Source organism: Phacochoerus africanus, chromosome 3, assembly GCF_016906955.1.
Source record: "Phacochoerus africanus isolate WHEZ1 chromosome 3, ROS_Pafr_v1, whole genome shotgun sequence".
NCBI lineage: Eukaryota > Metazoa > Chordata > Mammalia > Artiodactyla > Suidae > Phacochoerus > Phacochoerus africanus.
Window position 1 is genome coordinate 129,112,572 of NC_062546.1, and position 20,968 is coordinate 129,133,539.

The window sequence follows — 20,968 nt, forward strand, 5'->3', positions numbered from 1 at the left end:
TGTGCCGCATATTGAAGCTTAAAGTAACTATCCAGTGTATTCATCTCAAAGTAGTTTTCCTTCAGAAATACAATCTCATAGGTCATAGTTGGAGAACAGGTGAAGGAAATAATTGCATTGGAACATTGGGAAATAAATAGGAAATAAAAAGGTTATAGTGATTAATCTTCAGGACTGACTTTCTTGCTACTTTATCATATGACAATATAATGCCTCATGTGTTTGTTGGTAGAGTTCCTAGGTGCCCACAGATCTACCTAGTCTAGCATGTTTTCTAACATTCTTTAAAGGAGAGCAAGAGTCTTTGCCTTGGTAAATGTTTAGAAAAGGGAAGAAAGAGAAAAAAAGCAGTAGTCAAATCCATTTTCAATAGTCCTGCACACAACGCACAGTGTCTCTCAGCATAATGGAAAGCAAGGCTGGTATCTAGCCTCACAAGAAATAATATTAGTAAAAACATCGCTTCAATAAAGAGCCTCTTATTTTAATTTCAGGTAGAAATTCTACAACCAAGCTCTTGTAATGTAATATAGAAAAACTAAAAAAAAAAAAAAGCCATTGGTACCTAGTTCTTATAAACAAAACTAACACCTTGGTAGATGATATTCACTGGAGCCAAGTAGGCCACTATTTTAGAATGTGAATTTCAAACTGGTTTCATTATTACTATTAATCCTTACTCACATCACACTTTAAATTAGTAAAACACTCATTAGATCATTATGTCCACCCACAGAAAACATGAACCACACAACCACTTGCTTAAAAAAAAAAAAACACCCTCAGCTCTGCACATTAAACATAACACACACATACAACTGACTTCCCACACAACTTACATAACTGCTGCTTCTCTACTATGCAAACCCAAAGACATGTTCTTCCATTCACTGAAAAAGTATTATTAATTTGTAACTTACTGTCAATTCAGAAGAATAATTCTTTGAGAAGAAAATGATAAAAGAACACAAGGATTGGATGAGCAACTATCAGGTTAAGAACAAATCAAGTAACTTGTACTTTGTGTCTTTATTGTCACAGGTGGTTAATATGTAACTGAATTAACTTGGAATAGGTGACTTCAAAGCCTCTTAGTAAACCAGAAACATCCTATTTCCCAGGTGTTTTAAATTCTTCTTATTTTTAACCTGAGAAATAGAATAATGAATGGGCTTAGCCATTCATGCAGTTTGACTTTTTCTTACAAAGGACAAATTCTAACTGAAAAACAGCTGAGAAGAGGCTCCAGAGTTTTCTTCCTCGATAATTTTCTGTGTCCAAAGCATTGTATCTCAGTAGTTACCTCAAATCTGTTCTGGCAAAAGAATTCCTTGCGTAAACACATTATTGTTAAAAAATTAATCTCAGTACAGTCGGGATTTACAAATCAGATTAAGTCATGATTCCCAACCCCTTAAGGAAATGAAATAAACCTGAATTACCTTTTTCAATGGTATCCTCTTCAAAAAATATTTAAAAAATAAATAACAGGAGTTCCCACTGTATCACAGTGGGTTAAAAATCTGACTGCAGTGGCTCAGGTCACTGAGGAGGCACTGGTTCAATCCCCAGTAGTGCATGCAAGTTATAAGAAATAATATTTTGTGTAAAGCGAGATTAATATATGTTTTTTCCTTTCCTCTCTATCTTCTACTTGTACATTTCCTTTTTTCATCTCTTTTGGATAAAACTCCTGTTTTCATGATCCTTCAGTATGATTAAATAGAGAAAAACCTACCTTACCATTCAATTATGTCTGTTTTTTGGCCACACCTTTGGCATGTGGAAGTTCCCAGGCCAGGGATCAAACCCTCAACACAGCTGTTACCAGAGCCACCGCAGTGACAACACCCGATCCTTAACCCACTAAGCCATGAGGTTACACCTTTCTATTTTTATTTTAAGTAGCAAAAGACCCCATATAAAAGGAGCCAAGCATAAACATTATTAACACAAACATAATGAAACAAACATACAATTTAGAGTAGTATTTAAGGTATATAAATACCTAGATGCAGTTGCATACCTCATTTGCTAAAGTTTAATTATTTTAATTTGCTACATTTACAGCTTACCATAACTTTGGTCTTTTTCTTCTGCCTTCCTCGCAATAAATGTGAATAGAATTAACTCACCAAACCATTTTGATTTAGACATTTGTTTGAAACTTATCTTCTCTTTTTGTTATTAAATATCTTTGGTCAACAAGCCTTTGAATGCAGCTTGGTGTTCCTGAGGGCCTTCTGTGTGCAAGGGTGGCTTTCCAGGGGGTTCCCCCCTACACCATGCTCCCCCATTATCGGATTTCTTTCCCCCCTCATTGTGTGCACTTTTTGCGCTATGGATTTCAGACTATTTTCCCCTCTTAATTCGCTTTGAATTATGGCATTGTAACCAGTTCAGTATTCACAGATACTGAACTTGAAATTTTAGAGATGCCATAACAGTCTGATCCCTGTCACCTTACTGAGATTGGTCTGCTGGCTGGAAGGGCAATTATGAAGCAGGGACCAGTGCTACCCAAAACCCAGGTGAAACCAAGTCACAGGAATTCTGAGCATAATCAACAGAATGACAGGAAAGTAGAAGGCTATTGAGTATTAGAGAACTGGGGGAGAAAAAAAATCCCTCACGTCCACCTCTACTACCTGTTTTTGATGCTTTGTCTAGGACTGCACAGAGCTACACCCTAAAACAAGTTTCCAGGAGTTCCCATCGTGGCTCAGTGGTTAACGAATCCGACTAGGAACCATGAGGTTGCAGGTTCCATCCCTGGCCTTGCTCAGTGGGTTGGGGATCCAGCGTTGCCATGAGCTGTGGTGTAGGTTGCAGACACGGCTCGGATTCCACGTTGCTGTGGCTCTGGTGTAGGCTGTGGCTCGGATTCCACGTTGCTGTGGCTCTGGTGTAGGCTGTGGCAACAGCTCCGATTCGACCCCTAGCCTGGGAACCTCCATATGCCATGGGAGTGGCCCAAGAAAAGGCAAAAAGACAAAACAACAACAACAACAACAACAAAAAAACAAACGGGAAAAAACAAGTTTCCATCAACATTTTCCTGACTCACTCAGGGAGAGCTATAACACTTGATGTCGGGTGCTGTGTGTGTGAGAAGAGTTCTGGGAGCCTGTGAGGCCTGAAGTCTGCCTCTGGGGGATTAAGTTACCCCAGACCTTCAAATCCACCCTGTACTTACACAAAAGGAACCTTTCCAAGGCAGGAGGAGTGCTTCTTCTCTGTTCAGTGGGGGGACCACTCTCATTGTTTCGCCTTTTCCTTATGTCCAGAGTCCTTGTCTTCAGAATAAAACACAAATTCTCCAGAAAATTTTGTATGGTTGTAGCACTGAGGAATCTTTGGGCCCACCATGGTGGTCTCTGTGTGTACATTTGGTTAATCTTTGAAAGGGAAACTGTGAAAGCCTTATTTTCTCAATGCATGCACTGTGAGATCTTCTGAAGATGTATTGGTGAATGGCTCAAAATCGGTAGCTAAATTTTAGCCTGATATTTCTGAAGTTGCTTGTGGACGCTGCTCCACCCAAAATTGCAGAGCTTTTTGACCAGCCTCCATTTTATCTCACAGCCTTGGGTCCATCCAGGAATCTGATTCTGTCAGCAGGGCTGCCAGTCTGAGCCTTATCACTCCTGGTTGCTTTTCTTTCTTTCTTTCTAAATTTTCTTTTTCTTTTATTTTAATTGCAGGATAGTTGATTTACAATGTGATATTTTCTGCTGTATAGCAAAGTGATTCAGTTATGCATATACATTATGTATATACACTATACACATTCTTTTAAAGATATTCTTTGCCATTATGGTTTATTATAGGATATTGAATATAGTTCCCTGTGCTATACAGTAGGATCTTGTTGTTTATCCATTTTATATATAAATAGTAGCTTACATCTGCTAACCCAAACCTCCCACTCCATCCCTCCCCAAACCCCTCCCCACTTGGCAGCCACACATCCATTCTATGTCCGTGGATCTATTTCTGTTTCATTGATAAGTTCATTTGTGTCATATTTTAGATTCCACATATATATGATATAATGTGATATTTGTATTTCTCTGACTTCTCTCCTAGTTAGTTTTGATAACTCTGCCTTCCAGAAGTTTGTAAAAAATTCCAAGATGTGAAAAAAAAAATGATTTCCATGTGAACACTGATGAACTTTTCTATGTTCTCTGGTTCTTGGGAAGAAGGTGACTAAATGCTGACTTGTGCTACTTCTGAATTGAAGCATATCTACTATAGTTCTAGGCTTGCATGGTATTATTACCATGTCTGTGTAAACTGTAAAAATGAGTATCAGCACTTTCTAAGATTTTCTTTTCATTAATTCTGCTTCCTTCATCAAGATTGGCCTTAGCATATTTGTTTTGGGATGTTTGGTAAAAACATTACAAAATATAATTTTATTTATTTATGTATCTATTCTGCAGCAAGATATTAGCACCATGTAAGAACCACACATTATGTGATAGGTCCTGGAGATACACAGAATAATGCAAAATGTTTCTTTTCCCCAAGAACCTCTTTAGATATAGATAAATAAATGGTTTGAGGTACATGTAGGAAGTTCTGTGAAAGCATATACCTAAGGTGGGTAAGTGGGGAGGTCTAGAAAAGCTTCCATAAGAAAGTAATACTTCACTGAGCTTTAAGAAGGAATAGTATAGCTAAGTGAGGTCAGTGGGGGAGGAACTTTGTGGCCAAAGGCACGAAGGCACAGGGAGTACAGGAAGCCCCTGTGTAGAGTGTGAACATGGGGGTGAGTAGAGGTGTGGAGTAGCAAACAGGATCCTGGCAGATCAGTTGTGCATTGCTAAGGAGTTAATATTGAATTCTGTAGGCAGTGGGCATCCAGTGAGTGAAAATAGAATTTGATGCAGGGAACTCAAAATCCCAAGGGACCATATTTGGGTAATTAATGGGAGAGTCTTGGATGTGACTTTATGCTTATTTGAAGGAACCCAGGCTGAAAGAAAGGTGAAGATATACGAAAGAGAATGTGTGATACATGAACCAGTATCCATCTCTTGCTCACATCTCCTGGACAACTCTCGTATTCACTAACTATATTTTCCGCTATTGCTGATAGTTGTCTTTGTGGCCTGACCTTTTCTGCACAGTATGCCAGCCCTTTCTGGTCTTTTGTTAAATTGTCCTCAGTTTGGAATTGAAGTAGTAAACTAATATCAAGTGTTTTCCAAATTCTGTTTTAATAATAATCTAGATTTTTGAAAACTTCAGTAATGTGGGCTTAAGAAAAAAAATCTGTAGTTGCCCAAATGGCTTATGTCAACATTTTGGAAAGAATATCAGTCTCTAAAGCGTTGGTAGAGATATAAACCCTTGGGGGAGTGAAGAATGCCTGGTGCATGCTAATTTTGTACTTATCCAGGTGGAAGACAGAGAGGAATAGCCAAAGCTATAGATAGAACAAAGGGATGTCAGTTGCAACCTGGTCTCAGTTTGGGCTTAGCTCTCCCCACTAATTCCATATCAGAACATCAGTGGTTTACTTATTTATTTCTAACCTCTATCATGTTAAGATCTTACTTTGACAAATCACATTTTGATTTATAGTCTGTGCTTTTGGCATATGCTTTCATGGCATTAGCCAACTCTAGACACATACTGAATTCATTATGTACCTTATGTATATAAGTAGTAATACTTCCTTTTAATGAACATACGGTCACATCAAAGTGCTGTGAGGTTGTTTTACAAAAGTGTCTTTGTGCAGTGCTCCTCAGAAGTTTTGAGACGTGTGTTAAGACTAATATGCTGCATTTTAAGTTGTATTTTAATGGAGTAATATATTATAATTTGGCCTCTTCTTAAGGTGAATAGATGGTTATAGTCTGTTTGGGTCTTTGATTTCCTAGGCTTTGGTTTTTAATTAGAATTCAGTATTTTTGAGATTTGATTTTTTTTTTTTTTTTATTTGTGACCAAGTGAATCTGAAGCTCATAAACATAAATCGACTTTTTTTTTTGTGTGTGTGTGTGTCTTTTAGGGCCGCACTCTTGGCATATGGCATATGGAGGTCCCAGGAGGCTAGGGGTCAAATCAGAGCTGCAGCTGCTGGCCTACACCACAGCTGTAGCAATGCCAGATCCAAGCTGCATCTATGACCTGCACCACAGCTCATGGCAACGCCAGATCCTTAACCCACTGAGCAAGGCCAGAGATCGAACCTGTAACCTCATGGTTCCTAGTCGGATTCATTTCCACTGCACCATGAAGGGAACTCCTAAATTGATTTTGTCTTTTTTTTTAATACTTAATGAATTTTATTACATTTATAGGTGTACAACAATCACCACAACCAAATTTTACAGCATTTCCATCCCAAACACTCAGTGTATCCCCCCATTCCCCCATCCTGTCTCGTTTGGAAACCATAAGTTTTTCAAAGTCTGTGAGTCAATATCTGTTCTGCAAAGAAGTTAATTATGTCCTTTATTTATTTATTTATTCATTTATTTATAAAAAATATGGAATGCTTCACGAATTTGCCTGTCATCCTTGCTCAGGGGCCATGCTAATCTTCTCTGTATTGTTCCAATGTTAGTAAATATGCTGCTGAAGCGAGCACTGTGTCCTTTTTTTGGATTCCACATTTAAGTGATAGCATATGATGTTGGTGTCTCACTGTCTGACTAACTTCACTTAGCATGATAATTTCTAGGTCCATCCATGTTGCTAAAATGCTGTTATTTCTGTCCTTTTAATGGCAGAGTAATATTCTATTGTGTATATGTACCACATCTTCTTTATCCACTGCTCTGTCGATGGATATTTAGGTTGTTTCATGTCTTGTCTATTGTATAGAGTGCTGCAATGAACATTGGAGTACATGTATCTTTTCGAGTCATGTTTTTTTCTGGATAAATGCCCAGAAGTGGGATTGCTGGATCAAATGGTGGTTCTATTTTTAGTTTTCTGAGGAATCTCCATACTTTTTTCCACAGTGATTGCATGAGATTACATTCCCATCAACAGTGTAATAGGGTTCCCTTTTCTGCACACCCTCTCCAGCACTTATTGTTTGTAGACTTTTTGAAGATGGCCATTCTGGCTGATGTAAGGTGGTACCTCATAGTGGTTTTGATTTTCAGTTCTCTGATAATTAGTGATGTTGAATATCTTTTCATGTGTTTTTTTTTGGCCATCTGTATGTCTTCTTTGGAGAATTGTCTGTTTAGATCTGCTGCCCATTTTTTGATAGGCTTGTGTGTTTTTTTTTTTTGATATTGAGCTGCAGAAGGTGTTTATAAATTTGGAGATAAATCCCTTGTCAGTCGCTACATTTGTGAATATTTTCTCCCATTCTGTGGCTTGTCTTTTTGTTTTCTTTAGGGTTTCCTTTGTTGTGCAGAAACTTTTAAGTTTAATTAAGTCCCATTTGTTTATTTTTGTTTTTATTGTCATTACTCTAAGAGGTAGATCTGAGAAGATATTGCTGTGGTTTATGTTGGAGAGTGTTTGACCTATGTTATCCTCTAAGAGTTTTATAGTATCTGGTCTTATATTTAGTCCTTTAATCCATTTTGAGTTTATTTTTGTGTATGGTGTTAGGGAGTGTTCTAATTTCATTCTTTTACATGTGGCTGTCCCATTTTCCTAGCACCACTTATTGAAGGGGCCGTCTTTTTTCCATTGTACATTCTTTCCTCCTTTGTCATAGATTAGTTGACTGTAGATGTGTGGGTTTAATTCTGGGCTTTCTGTCCTGTTCCTCTGATCTGTATGTCTGTCTTTGTGCCAGTACCATATGGTTTTGATGACTGTAGCTTTGTAGTATACTCTGAAGTCAGGGAGCCTGATTCCCAGGGAGAAAATTCTGAACAACCATGCTTTACATTGGTGTTGAATGCTTCACACATGTGACAAGATAAAGGCAACTTCACATGAACCTGATTAATTATAGATTTGTCACTGGGAGTTCCTATCAGCATAATGGCAGCAAAAATAATCTTTCTTTCTTTTCTTTCCTACTTCCTTCCTCCCTGCTTCCTTCCTTTTTCCCTCATCTCTTTCCCTTTTTAAACCTTTAATTCCACAGCCCCAGCTTTATTTAGGTATAATTGACTAATGAAATTGTAAGATATTATAAATTTTACAATGTGATGATTTACATCATGAAAGGATTCCCTTCATTGCTTTATACAGTTGTAACTTTTTGTTATCAAAATGTGCAAACATACACAAAGGGGAATAGGATTTTGAGCCATTATGTGCCGTCTTCAGCTGTAACAATTACAAATTCATGGGTACTCTTATTTTACCTCTTCTCTCCCTCTCTGTCCCTCCCCTGCTTTTTTTTTTTTTTTTCTCCGAGAGCAGAGGTCAAATCTGTACCTCCTCCTTATTTTGTATGCTAAGAATGGTTTTTACATTTTAAAATGGTAAATTTTGAGTTCTCTTGTGGTGTAGTAGGTTAAGGATCAGGAGTTTTCACTGCAGTGGCTTGGATCCCTGCTGTGGCATGGTTTGTTTTTGTTTTTGTTTTTGCATTTCTACATGCCATGGGCATGGCCAAAAATGAAATGGTTAAATTTTGTGACAAGAAATTATGTAACATTTAAATTTCAGTGTCTCTAAAATAAAGTTTTTTTGGAACACAGCCACTCTAATTCATTTAGGTATTGCCAACAGCAGAGTTGAGTAGCTCAACAGAGATTGAATGGTCTTTAAAGAAAAAGTGTGCCCCACATCTAGAGCATTTTAAAGCATATTTAACTGATAAGGATTAGTCTTTATTTATTTTTTAATAATATAAAGCTGTTGTGCCATTATTATATCCAGTTGTTAAAGACAGTTCTCGGTATTATTCACCACATTGTTCATATTCAAACTTTATATGAGATATAAGTTGGGCCAGCTGGAAGTTGAAGTATCATTGAAGGTTAGAGCAATGACCAAAAATTTTTGGTTTTACGTCAGGATACGGATTGTCTTCTTTTCCTTACAAATGAACATTTTCAACTTAGATAATATAATGCAGTTATCTAATTTCATTTCTAGCCTTTTAAATAATATGAACAGTCATATTGACTCATCAGTAAGTTGCAACTCAAGCTACTTTCTCAAAGTAGATCTTTTTTTCCTTACTATGTCTAGTCTTTTTTTTTTTTCTCTCCTTTGTGTACTTCTTTCCAGAAGAACAAATTTTTTGGCTTTAAAAATATGGCTAGAGCATCTGGCACACTATTTGATGTATGCAGTTGCAATATTGACACAATTTCATTGATAAGTACATTTTGTATAAGCTTCTTTTGTATGGGAATATCTGATACTCTACTAGTTGTTAGGAGGTAGGTAGTGACATTAAAGAAGAGCCCCTTTAAGCTGGTTCTCACAGTATTTGCACCTCGGTCTTCTGCCTCAGCGTATGATCTTGGCTGTAAAGATTCACAGTATCTTTTTTTTTTTTTTTTTAACTATTCTCAAAGTGATAAGCTAAATTGATGGGCAGTAGCTAAATTCACAGACTATTGAATTATAAATTAATTAACTAGATGACAAATACTTTAGCTCCTTCCTACATGCCTGGCACTACTGTCCTTCCTGATTATAAATCAGTGGTAGTGAGGGTTCAGGTGGGTAGAAATAAATTCTTGCCCTTAATTTATTAATTCCTATGAAAAACAAAACATCCATGTGGATGAGATGACTCATGAGTGCTATTGTTATTAAAGAAACAAATTCCATAAGAGTGCCCATTGTGTCTCAATGGGTGAGGAACCTGATGTAGTCCCCGTGAGGATGGTAAGGATGCTGGTTTGACTGCTGGCCTCACTCAGTGCGTCAAGGATCCAGAGTTGCCACAAGCTTCAGTATAGGTCTCAGTTGTGGCTCCGATCTAGTGTTGGCCGAGGCTGTCATGTAGGCTGGCAGCTGCAGCTCCAATTCGACCCATAGCCCAGGAAGTTCCATGTGTCTCGGGTGTGGCCGTAAAAAGAAAAAAAAAAAAGTGCAGTAGGGCAAACCTATTTAAATAACCTAGTTAGTTAAGATCAGGAATTTGCATAGTAAATACCAAGTTCAAGCAAAAGCAATTGGATAAATTTTACTATAGTTTAAAATAATATCTGTTAAAAATATATTTGTCAGTTGAGCCTGAAAGTTTGATTTTTATAGTTAAGGAGAGAATTCAATTCTTAATAGTCTTCTTTTTTTGGAGTTCAAGCCCCAAGTAAAGTTTCTCAATAAACATTGAACTAGGTGGCTAAGAGGTATTATGCTCAAAACCAAGGAATGCTTATGACTTGGATAACAAGTTAACGACTGTCTCAAACAAAAGGAGAGGTAAGGTAAATTCAGTAGGAGGAAATCTCTGTTAACAGTAATTATTCTTTCTTCATTTTCACAATGCTTCCCACTTTACAAATGCTTCCATGTGTGCTCCAATCTGATCATTTCGGTGGCAGAAAAGTTGATGTTAACTCTGCTTTTCAGGTGAAGAAACAGACTCTGACGGTTAAAGGGATGTGCCCAGTATCAAGCCAGTCTGATGCTCTGTGTCCTGAACTCAGGCGTTTCCCGTTTCCTGGCCCGGTGCTCTCCCTGGGCTGAGTGTTAGCCTGCTTCTCATGTTAAAATGATAGTGCACATTCTTTTCAATCAGGATGTTGGGCTCTGGTCAGACCGATTTGATAACAATTTGATAAGGTATGGAATCTTCCTGTGATTAGAGAGAGAAATCTGATAAGATACATGACTCAACTTGCAACAGATAAAGGTTCTCAAAAGGCTGCTTCCAGTTAGAATTCCCCAGCTGGTCCTTGGCACACGGTTCCATGTATTTGTTATGTAGCTCACACTCAGAATCATCCCTGGGGGGAGCCATTCCATGGGTTTGTAAAAAGTTGTGTGCATGTACTGACACACAAATGAGACCACAACGGAGGGGTGCTTCTGAATCAGCAAGTGGATTCACTTACTCACTTTTGCCAGTCCTTCTATGAGAGGTGGCTTATTTCCCATTGAAGGGTTTCTGTTACTTGATTATATAATTGATTCTCAAGTTTTCAGGTGGCTTATTTGACATTTTGTGATTGCGCTTAGAAAAATGGTAAAGCTGGAAGGAGCCTGAGAGATCATGAAGTTCCACTGTGTTGCTTGAGCAGTGAGCAAACTGAGGCACAGGTTTGGGACTTGCCCAGGTTTTTAGTCACAGGCAAGAGAAAAATAAATAGGGCTGACTTAAGCAGAAAAAAACTTTTGGAGAAGACATTGAGTAACTGGCAAAAATACAGGGAAAACTGCTGAAGGCATAGCTGGAGAATAAGGGACCAAAAATAGCTGCAGCAACCAAAGCCATAGATGAAATCCTATCCCAGAACCTGTGCACCCAAGACTTTAATGCTACCCACCCCTCTGTCTTGTTCTGCCATCACTGCTGACCACTCTGTCCCTGTACCCCTGGAAAGGAATGGTGCTGCTGCTTTTCACCTCTATTGTATGTACTGCTTCCTGACTCCTCAACTGGTTTCAATTAATTTTTGCCACATTGCTCATTTTGCCTTTTTCTTCTTAGAAGTATATAAAAATCTATTTTTGGCTTATTCTAATTGTCCCGGGTAGGCACAGGAGGAGAGGGGTCTTCACCATAAGCTGATATATAGACATTTTTGCACAGATAGAGCAAATGACTACCCAAAGCATTCTAGTTTTTGCAATGTAAATGTGGTTTTAGTTTCATTCAAATCTAGCTAGATTCCTAAGTATTTGAAAAGTAGAAAACTTACTCTTCATTAGATTCATTTAAAACTTTTTTAAGAAAGGAAAGCCTTGAGGGTATAGAAACTTTATGTACTTAAATGTGTTATATTAAGGCCCTTCACAGTATTTCGTTTACATGGGGCCAGAGACCACAGATCCATACTGATTGCTAATTATTCAGATCGTAAATAGCTTATTTGAGAACTTAGGGTGAGACAAAAGAAAGATGAAGGAACAAAAGACCCAACATAATGAAAAGGATATTGTAAAGAAAAAGGCTGGGCAGAATTATGATGCAGTTCACATCTTGTGCCTGTATTTAATTGTACCTTTGTATTTAATAATAAAAATGATTACCTGCTCAAGGCTAACAGGTGTCCCTTCCTGAGAACTGTAGTATGGATAAGTGACAGCAAATTACTTCAATTCATAAACTTTGAATATCATGCTTTTATTTTGAGTTTCTCTAGTTCATACTAGAAGACATTTCCTGCAAAAAAATGTACATCAACCCAGGAGGATTTTTAAACCTAATTCCTGATAAGTATATGTAAAATATAGGTGACTATTTTAAACTATGAATGAAAAAAAATCACTTTGCAGGCACTATTTAATCAAATGTGTTTGTATAATACCATGGTCACATTTCTGATAGTTTATGCTTCATATGAGCTTTGGATACATACTTTTGCTCATTAGCAGTGATTAAAGTTTATAGGTGGCGCTCTTGCTTTTAGGACTTGATTGCCTTCCCTGCATTTTCTCAACTTCTTGCTTATCTTGACTGCTTTTCCTAACTGCCCTGCCATCCTTGTGTCCCCAGGGAATTGCTCTCCCTGACCCCTATTTTCCCTTGTGTTGCCTTTATTGCAATTTGTAATTGTCTTATTAATTTGTTTTACTTGCTTTTACCTGCCAGAGACTAGGGTAAGCTTATTTTCCCTATTCAGTGGATTCCTAATGCCTAGCTTCATGCCTAGCTCGTAATATGTACTCAATCATTATTTGTTAGAGGGGTCTGCCACTTGCTGTTCTAATTCTACATCAAACCCTTGCTTGCTCTATCACTCGCCTTTTCTTTTTGCTTGTGCTTGTACCAAAAATTTTGTGATAGAAGACCTCCTGTTTCTACTGTCTGCTGGGTAGCCAGGTAGAGAGACAATAGTCCCTGGATTCAGTGGAGACCATAGCTAGAGTAAGGGTAGGGACTGTTTCTAAAATCTCTAAGACTTAAGCATGTTTCCCATATTTGAAGGATCTCTGACCTGTGATTATATTCTGTAATCATGTTCATTCATTTACTCATTCAACAAATACCTGAATGTCTACCAGGTAGCATGTGCTGCTGGTAGGCACTGGTAAAGCAAAATTCAGTAAGATACATCCTGCTGTCTAGGATTGTATTAGAATCAAGGTACCCTGGGCCTGGAATTATGTGTGTTTGGGTGTCTGTTGTAATTACAGCTCCCAAGCACAATCCCTGGCACTTTTTAAAGCATTTAGTACACATTTGCTCAATAAATAAGTGTTGAATGAAATTATTTAGAAAATAGTTTATGCTGTAATAAGGGTACATACATAGTGCCATAGAAGCACAGCAGAGAGAAGGCTATTGTGTCTGAGAGGAGTCAGGGAAGGTTTCATGAAAGAAAGATGAACGTTTGAAGAGTTGACCAGGTAAGGCAAGATGTTCATGGAGTAGGGATAACATGAGCAAAAAGCAAAGTGAGAGGTATGAAAGAGCAGTGTATTATTTGAGGATGAGCCAGGAGATTTAGGGTGAGAGTGAGGGGGTCATGGGCATCGAGGCTGTTACTGAGTCCCTTTTTTAGGTACCCCCTGCACTAAACAGCTTTTGTGCCACAATTTAATCACCTGCCACCATCTATTTATAGCATTTCTAAAGGAAAATGAATTCTGCTCTAAATAGCCATCCTGGAATGCAGTTTCAAAGGTAGAACCTGTTTTTAAGCTGCAACTGATTTTATTAGAAAATTGGCTATATTAAGTATAAGCCTGTATAAGTTATCTGTTGCTGCAATACCACAGAACAACCATAAAAACTCAGTAGCATAAAAATAGTTAGGATTTCTTGCTCATATATTGGAGTGTTCATCTAGGCAGTTCTGCTCTCACTGGCGTTGGCTCAGCAATTCTTCTGGTCTCCACTGAACTTACAAACATGCTTGACTCTCTGTTCGATCATATAGGATAGCCTTGGCTGGGATCACTGGAGCAACTCACCTCGCGCCTCTCATTGTCCTCTTGGGTCAACAGGGTAGCCTCAGGATCCCTGTCATGTCATTGGCAGAATCTCCATTTAAAAATCACATCTATGGGAGTTCCTGCTTGTGGTGCAATGGGATCGGCAGAGTCTCTGCAGCACCAAGTTCAATCCCTGGCCCAGGAAGTCTATATGCCACAGGGCAGCCTAAAAAGGGAAAAAAAAAGAAAAAAAAATCATATCTCCTATCATTCCCTTGACCAAAACAATTTCACATGGTGTGTCCAGAGGCCCGGTGGGAGTAGACACAATGAAGACTCTTGGCACTGGGCATGGCTACAGGGAAGAGTGAAGAATTGGGACAATTTTTGCAAGGTAGTACATTAGATGGCTCATAAAAGCTAACCAAATCAAGATTTCATTGTAATTCTAGATCTAATAGAAGAATATGATTTTATTTTTCTGATTTCCTTTATAAAGCGCCTATCTTTTAGTCTTTGTTAACACCCAGTCTCTTTTTAGACATGCTGGGCCAATGTCAGAGAAACCAGAAATGAGAAAAAGGCAGAAGCGAAATCTTAAAAGAGATGGGTAGCTATTGAAGATTAGCCATTGCAAGTGTTGTGTAATTTCAGAGATGCCCACCTGGCTCCTCTCCATTTATAGGATACTACAACCCAGAGGGATGCAGGGCACCATCTACATCCCCCATCCAGGTTGGTGACTCACTCAGAACTTAGGACCCAGTTGTCCCTGTGTCTTGTATGGTGGATTCTCCCTAAACCGCTTCGTGCGTCTCCCTGACCCCCTCGACTCCCCCACACAAATAATCACTTTTATGATGTACTTTTTTGGGGAAAAGTTGTTGTTATAATTTACCTGAGTAAATCAGTTAAGAGTTTGGTTTGTTAGCTTTTGGATTACCTTTGCCAGACAATTAAGAAGCTTCCCAAGGAGTTCTTGTTGTGGCTCAGCAGGTTAAGAACCCGACTATTATCCATGAGGATTCGGGTTCAATCCTAGGCCTCACTCAGTGGGTTAAGGATCTGGTGTTGCTATAAGCTGCGGTGTAAGTCGGGATGCCACTTGGATCCCACATTGCTGTGGCTGTGGAGTAGGCTCCAGCTGCATACAGCTCCATATACTGCAGTTGAGGCCCTAAAAAAAAAGAAAGAAGTAGCTTCCCAAGAGATCATTTATGTCACTTCAGTCTGAAACAAGTAGCATGCCCTGTGGATTTCGTTGGAAATGGGACTAAAGCTTTAGGGAGGTATTCTTTTTCACAAGCATCTTTTCTCCCTCTTCTAGAAGCAGTTGCATAACTGCATAAGATCCAGATCAGGGCACAGTGAGGTGGAAGGAAATATTCTCAAGCATTTTAACAGTGGCAGATTTTTATTGACAATAAAGTTACAGACGAGTGTTATTTTAATTAAGAACTAATTTGTTGCTAACAATTAGACTATACTATAACAATTTTATGGATTTCTGGATGCATAGATAGGTCTTTGGCTGTCTATATCAATGGCTGTATTAAAAGAAGATATGGAGTTCCCGCTATAGTGCAGTGGGTTAAGAATATGACTGCAGTGGCTTGGGCTTCTGCAGAGATGCAGGTTCAATACCCCACCTGGCTCAGTGGGTTAAAAGATCCAGCGTTGCTGTAGCTGTGGCGTAGGTCATAGCTGTGGCTTGGATTCAATCTCTGGCTCGGGAACTTCCATATGCCATAATTTTTTTTTTTTTTTTATAAAAGAAGGTTCTATGTAGAATTTCAGAGCATCATAAAATTATAGATCTGAAGGACCAGGAAAATGCCAGATAATTTGTTACCTAGGGTTTTTTCATGTTTACTCATTCTTCATACTCTTCACACATTCAATGATTATTTCTTTCTCTCACTCTTTCTTTTTTTTTTGTTATTTTACATGTTAACTTAGTTGCCAAACTTTGAAACCCTCTGAGAGAACAATATTGTTCTGTCTCCAAAATATTTATATTTAACTCCTATCCTTTAAAGGATTACATCTTGTAATGTTTTTTACTTAAGTTATTTCTTACCACCCTGGGTGCAAGGCCATTGAGGACTAAGGCAAAATCCTCATTACTGACCAGTATTTTTGGGATGGGTAGATTTTATATTTTGTTTCTCTAAACAAGGGAAAACAGTTATAGTTCCACCTCTTATGTGCTTCCTCTCATATGAGTTGTAAGTTCAGTATGTGCACATATGTACAATTTCAAGTGCAAAAGGAGAACAGAGTAGGAAACAGATTTTCACAGTCCCCGTCTGGGTCCTTGCGTAAGTGCCAACGTAAAGCTATTCACTGATGAGTAAATGGTATCGTGCTGCCTGGCTCTAAAGAAACAGGCTTGAAAATCCAAACTTAATAAGCAAATCAATTGGGTGGGGGAGCTGAGATTATTGTATTACATTCCAATGACATGCAGTGTTGTCGAAAACTTTTTTCTCCGGAAATAAAATTACAGGAGGCATAGAGATACCTTTCAAAATGTCAGGAAAGGGAGTTGGGGGTGGGGGGGGGATTTTGTTAAGAATAGTGAAAATATACCACTTCTCACAAGAAGCATACACTGTGAGCATCTGGGTATTTCAGGGTAAAGGGTGAATTTAATGCTGATGGGAAGGAGGAGGAGGTCTGCCTTGAATCAAAGCAGGTAAATGAATTAAGTTGAATGTCTGCAAGGTGGGGACTTCTGGGTAGAGGTGTGAGCTCTCCTGTCCAGAGGGAAGTCAAAACTTAAACTCCTCAATTTTTAGAAGCTTTTAATAACTGAGTTTCATTCCTTTGCAGAGAAAGGAACAACTTGTGAGTTAAGTCTTGATGTGCTCATTCATAACCATTTCTCCTTCTGGCCGGTTTGGGTTCAAGTTCAGATTTTATACATTTCTGGGGATTCCCTGCTCCCTTCAAATTTATTGCCACCAACTTTCTGATGTTTGAAATTTTTTTTTTCTTTTTTTTTTTTAGGGCCACAGCCACAGCATATGGAGGTTCCCAGGCGAGGGGTCGAATCAGAGCTGCAGCCGCCTGCCTACGCCACAGCCACAGCAACATAGGATCCAAGCTGCATCTGTGACCTTACACCACAGCTCACGGCAATGCCAGATCCTTGATCCACTGAGCAAGGCCAGGGATTGAACATGCATCCTCAAGGATCCTAGTAGGATTCATTAACCACTGAGCTATGAAGGGAACTCCTGAATTTTTAATATGAGACAAACCATTCCATTACATAGTTAAAGATAATACTATAAATCTATAAAGACTATAAAATTTTATGTAATTATATGAGACTTATAGAAACCTAGAAGCCTATAAATTTAAGACTGTAAGTAAACCTATTTATTTAACACATTCTTGAAATTTGGCTAAACTTTATACTTACTGGATACCTGCTCTGTGCTTTGTATGAGTGAGAAAAAGGAGAGATGAGCAAGTAAAGACTTCTTGCCTTCCCATGTCTGGGCAGAGGAGATGTGAAAATCATAGAGTAATTACAAGGGATATTAATTCCAAGAGAAGAGAGATCACTGTGTCTTTCTCATCACTGGATTCCTTGCGTTTGTCACAGTGGCTGACTCATAACCAAGGCTTATTATTGAGTCAATGGGTAATAGCTGGACAACTAGTATCATAAAGACTAAAAATGGTATGTACAAGGTATAACGGTGATGCCGGAGGTGGAATGAACAGCTTCACCTTGGAGGGACAAAATACAGCTAAGGAGAGTCTTCCTGGGGAGGTATTTAAATCCGCCTGTGAGAGAGAATTGTCGTGTAGAGTTTCCAGAATGGTTTTCCAGCCAAAAGAGTCAGTATGGACAAAGACAAGAAGGTATGAAATGACCTGGATGTTCAGGGAGTTGTAAATAGTTTGACAACCCTAGATAGTAAGGAAAAAGGGAGCACAAGAACTGTGGTGGGAGACACTGTTAAGGGCCTTCCTAAATAAGTAACATTTCTGATCCGAGTCAGGGCAGGTGCTGCTGCTGAGCAACAGAGTGGGCAGGCAAAATAAGGACCAGAGGAACTTGTTGCCACCTCACACATTTAACTGAGGTTGATCTTGTTCACTGTCAAGTGTTGGGATTTGGAAGCTAATTAAGGAGGCCTATCTTAGTATAGAAACAATAGAGCTTGATGAAATAGTATTGCCCCAGAGAGATTTTATCATTTAAAAAGGTATTAAAAGAAAGATTTTGTATTTTCAAAACTTATAGAGTGTCATTACCAGATGATTGTGTAAATAGATATATCATTTTACCAGGAAATCTATCATTTAATCAATGGGATTTCTGTCTGATTCCTTTGAACAGTGATGTCACACAGGATTGAAAATAGTTGATTTACCCACCTGGCTTTCCAGTGACTCATCCTGTGTGTAAATCAAGGCACATTAGGATGGATGAATTTCTCTATCTTAGAAAGATGACTTGGGCTTCATGTACTACCCCTCAGGGTTTCACTGTTACGTATGTAAATTTACTGGAAAGAGTGGGTGAGGTGGGTACTCTCTTTAGTTTAAAGAGAAGATGTATTATGGAATTTTTATTTTGTTTCTTTGGACTGTGCATTTAACTTTGTGAAGCATATTCCAATTTTAAATGAGCCCCACATTCATTAAAGTTAGTTTCTTAAGCTTGGCTATTTTAATAGCAACTTTAGGGTCGTGTGGAGTTAAAATGAATAGAAACACTACCCTTCTTTCTTCCCACTTATAGTTCTGCTGCTTTCTTTCTTCTACTTTCATTCTATTAATTTTTGAATAAAACAACTCCTTATTTTGCACATTGAGGTTGAATGTATGTTCTCCATGTGATAGAGGATTTAATTTTGAGGGAAACGTTCTTGGCTGATTGTATTAGTCCAGCAGTTCTAGAATAAGATGTCTGTGGGGAGGGGCAGCAGAATCTTCAGTCATTTATTCTTTCTTTATAACTTTGCCCTTTTAGCTGGAACAGATTACCTGTGTAGTGTGTCTGGCCCTGCACAGACTGAATCACAAGGAAGAAGTTTTACATAAACCATTTATACTCAATGTTTGGTATTCTGGCAACATAAATCAACAACAATATCCATTATAAATTCATCCCTTCGTCAGTATTATCTTGATAGAACTGATCCCAATGTGTGAGAATTTGAACCCTGCTTCAATACATCTAGCCCTGGGTAATTAATTATTCAGGGCACAGAGAACCTGGCCCCTGCGATGTAGAGTAATTCTTCCTGGTCAGCGTTAACTCCACTGGCAATAATAAATAGAAAAAGTCTCTAGTGATGCCAGTATTTTAAAGTGATTAATCATCTTTCCCCCCTTCACCTCCCCCTTAGTTTTCTTTAACTAGGATTTTTCAGCAATAAATCTTTAACAATACAGGTAGGAATTGTTCTGTAATTAAATTTCTCCCTGCTTAATTTCTTGCCTTTTATGTATGACTTTAAAAAAATGTTACATTTTAAGGAGCTCTGATCAAAATTCAAACCAAGAAAAATCCTTTTATAGAATACTGAAAGATTCTCTATGGAAGATTAAGCTCTTGATTTTGAATATTAGATAGAGCACATATTCATAAAAATTGTTAATCAACACCAGTTGGGGTGTCAAATATTCTGAAGTTTTGAATTGCTTCACTTTCATGCATACGGGTTGTCTGTATTAGGAAAAGTCTGACATATACATATGTTCCCAAACTAAGGGAATAATTACTTATTCCTTAACTTTCAGATAATTGATGTAAGCTCTGTAGGGAAGGGATATTTTCCATCCTTTTGTAGTACAACAAAGTACACTTGCAGAAACGGCAGGTAAATGCCTGACCGAGAATGGCCATGTGTTTTCAAATCATGCCTTATAGAGCTGACCAGCCATCACATATATTCTGGGTGACAGGGGCAGATGTGACATATCTGTAATGACACACTTCTGTACCACCAGCCTGTGGCTCGAGGTGACTCCTGTCCCTTCTCTGATGCTTTCCCCTGCTGCAGGACAACACAACGACGCACGGATGAACCTTGCCATTGCTCTCACTGCTGCCAGGTACGGGGCTGCCACGGCCAATTACATGGAAGTCGTGAGCTTGCTCAAGAAGACAGACCCCCAAACAGGGAAGGAGCATGTGAGCGGAGCACGGTGCAAGGATGTCCTCACAGGTAGGCGAAGACTCTGGCAGGCAGGGGTTTCTTAGCATCTTGCCCTGCCTGTTTGTAACAACTCAATTATAGTTTTTCTTTCCCTTCTCTTTTACTGAAGCCAGATTTCAGAGTCCTATTAATTATATTACTTATTGTCAATAATTACTAGGTTTCTCATGAAAATTTTCACTTGTGGGACTTGGCAGTTTTTCCTCTTGTGTTAAACAATAATAATGATAAAGATAATAATAAATACCCACCATATTCCCACAGCTATGACTGCATTCTGTTTTTTTTTTTTTTTTTTTTTTTACAAAAGCATGTTATGAAGAAAATTAAATAAACAGGCCAAGTTTCAAAGTATCACTTAGGTGACACAAGCAGTGTGTTTATAAGTCATTAAAGTCAATCACTTTAACCTTGGTGAGATTTTCATTCCTGTCTGCTTCTATGGCCATGGAGGCAGAATTTCAAAATGACATTGTTTCTGTTAACAAAACCAGCACTGTGATATATACTGGCTCACAGCAACACTGCTTCTGCATTTGTGTTTTAAGGAGAAAGCGGCCAATTCACTCACTTCCTATTTGGCACTTTAATGCCGGCCATTTTGCAAACTAGAATGAGAGCTGAAATGAAAAGGTGGCATGCTTTTTTTCCCTCCTGCAGTTTGGACTTGTTTTTGGTAAATTTACTCAGATGCGGGCCTTTTGTGTGGCTTTTCATTGACTCTGGTTTCCTATGTCACTTAGTGTGGCACACAGTACACTGCGCCCTAGGTTAAGTTAATAGATGAATTAATAATCCCAAGCGTCAGTGAGCAGAGAAACAAACGGGCTGTG

At 38.5% G+C, this 20,968-nt stretch overlaps 1 protein-coding gene and 1 non-coding gene across 3 annotated transcripts in view; one reads left to right on the plus strand and one right to left on the minus strand.

Annotated features, from left to right (window-relative positions):
* The window catches only part of GPD2 (glycerol-3-phosphate dehydrogenase 2), a 134,004-nt gene that overhangs the window by 77,800 nt on the left and 35,236 nt on the right, over positions 1 to 20,968 (plus strand). For both annotated transcript variants that reach the window (XM_047772655.1, XM_047772656.1), the window contains exon 7: positions 19,980 to 20,144. In XM_047772655.1, coding sequence (XP_047628611.1) covers positions 19,980 to 20,144 — 165 coding nt within the window. The remainder of the gene's footprint in view (positions 1 to 19,979; positions 20,145 to 20,968) is intronic.
* On the minus strand, positions 6,504 to 6,610 carry LOC125123845 (U6 spliceosomal RNA). The gene has a single exon (XR_007134214.1). It is a non-coding gene; the product is annotated as a U6 spliceosomal RNA (small nuclear RNA).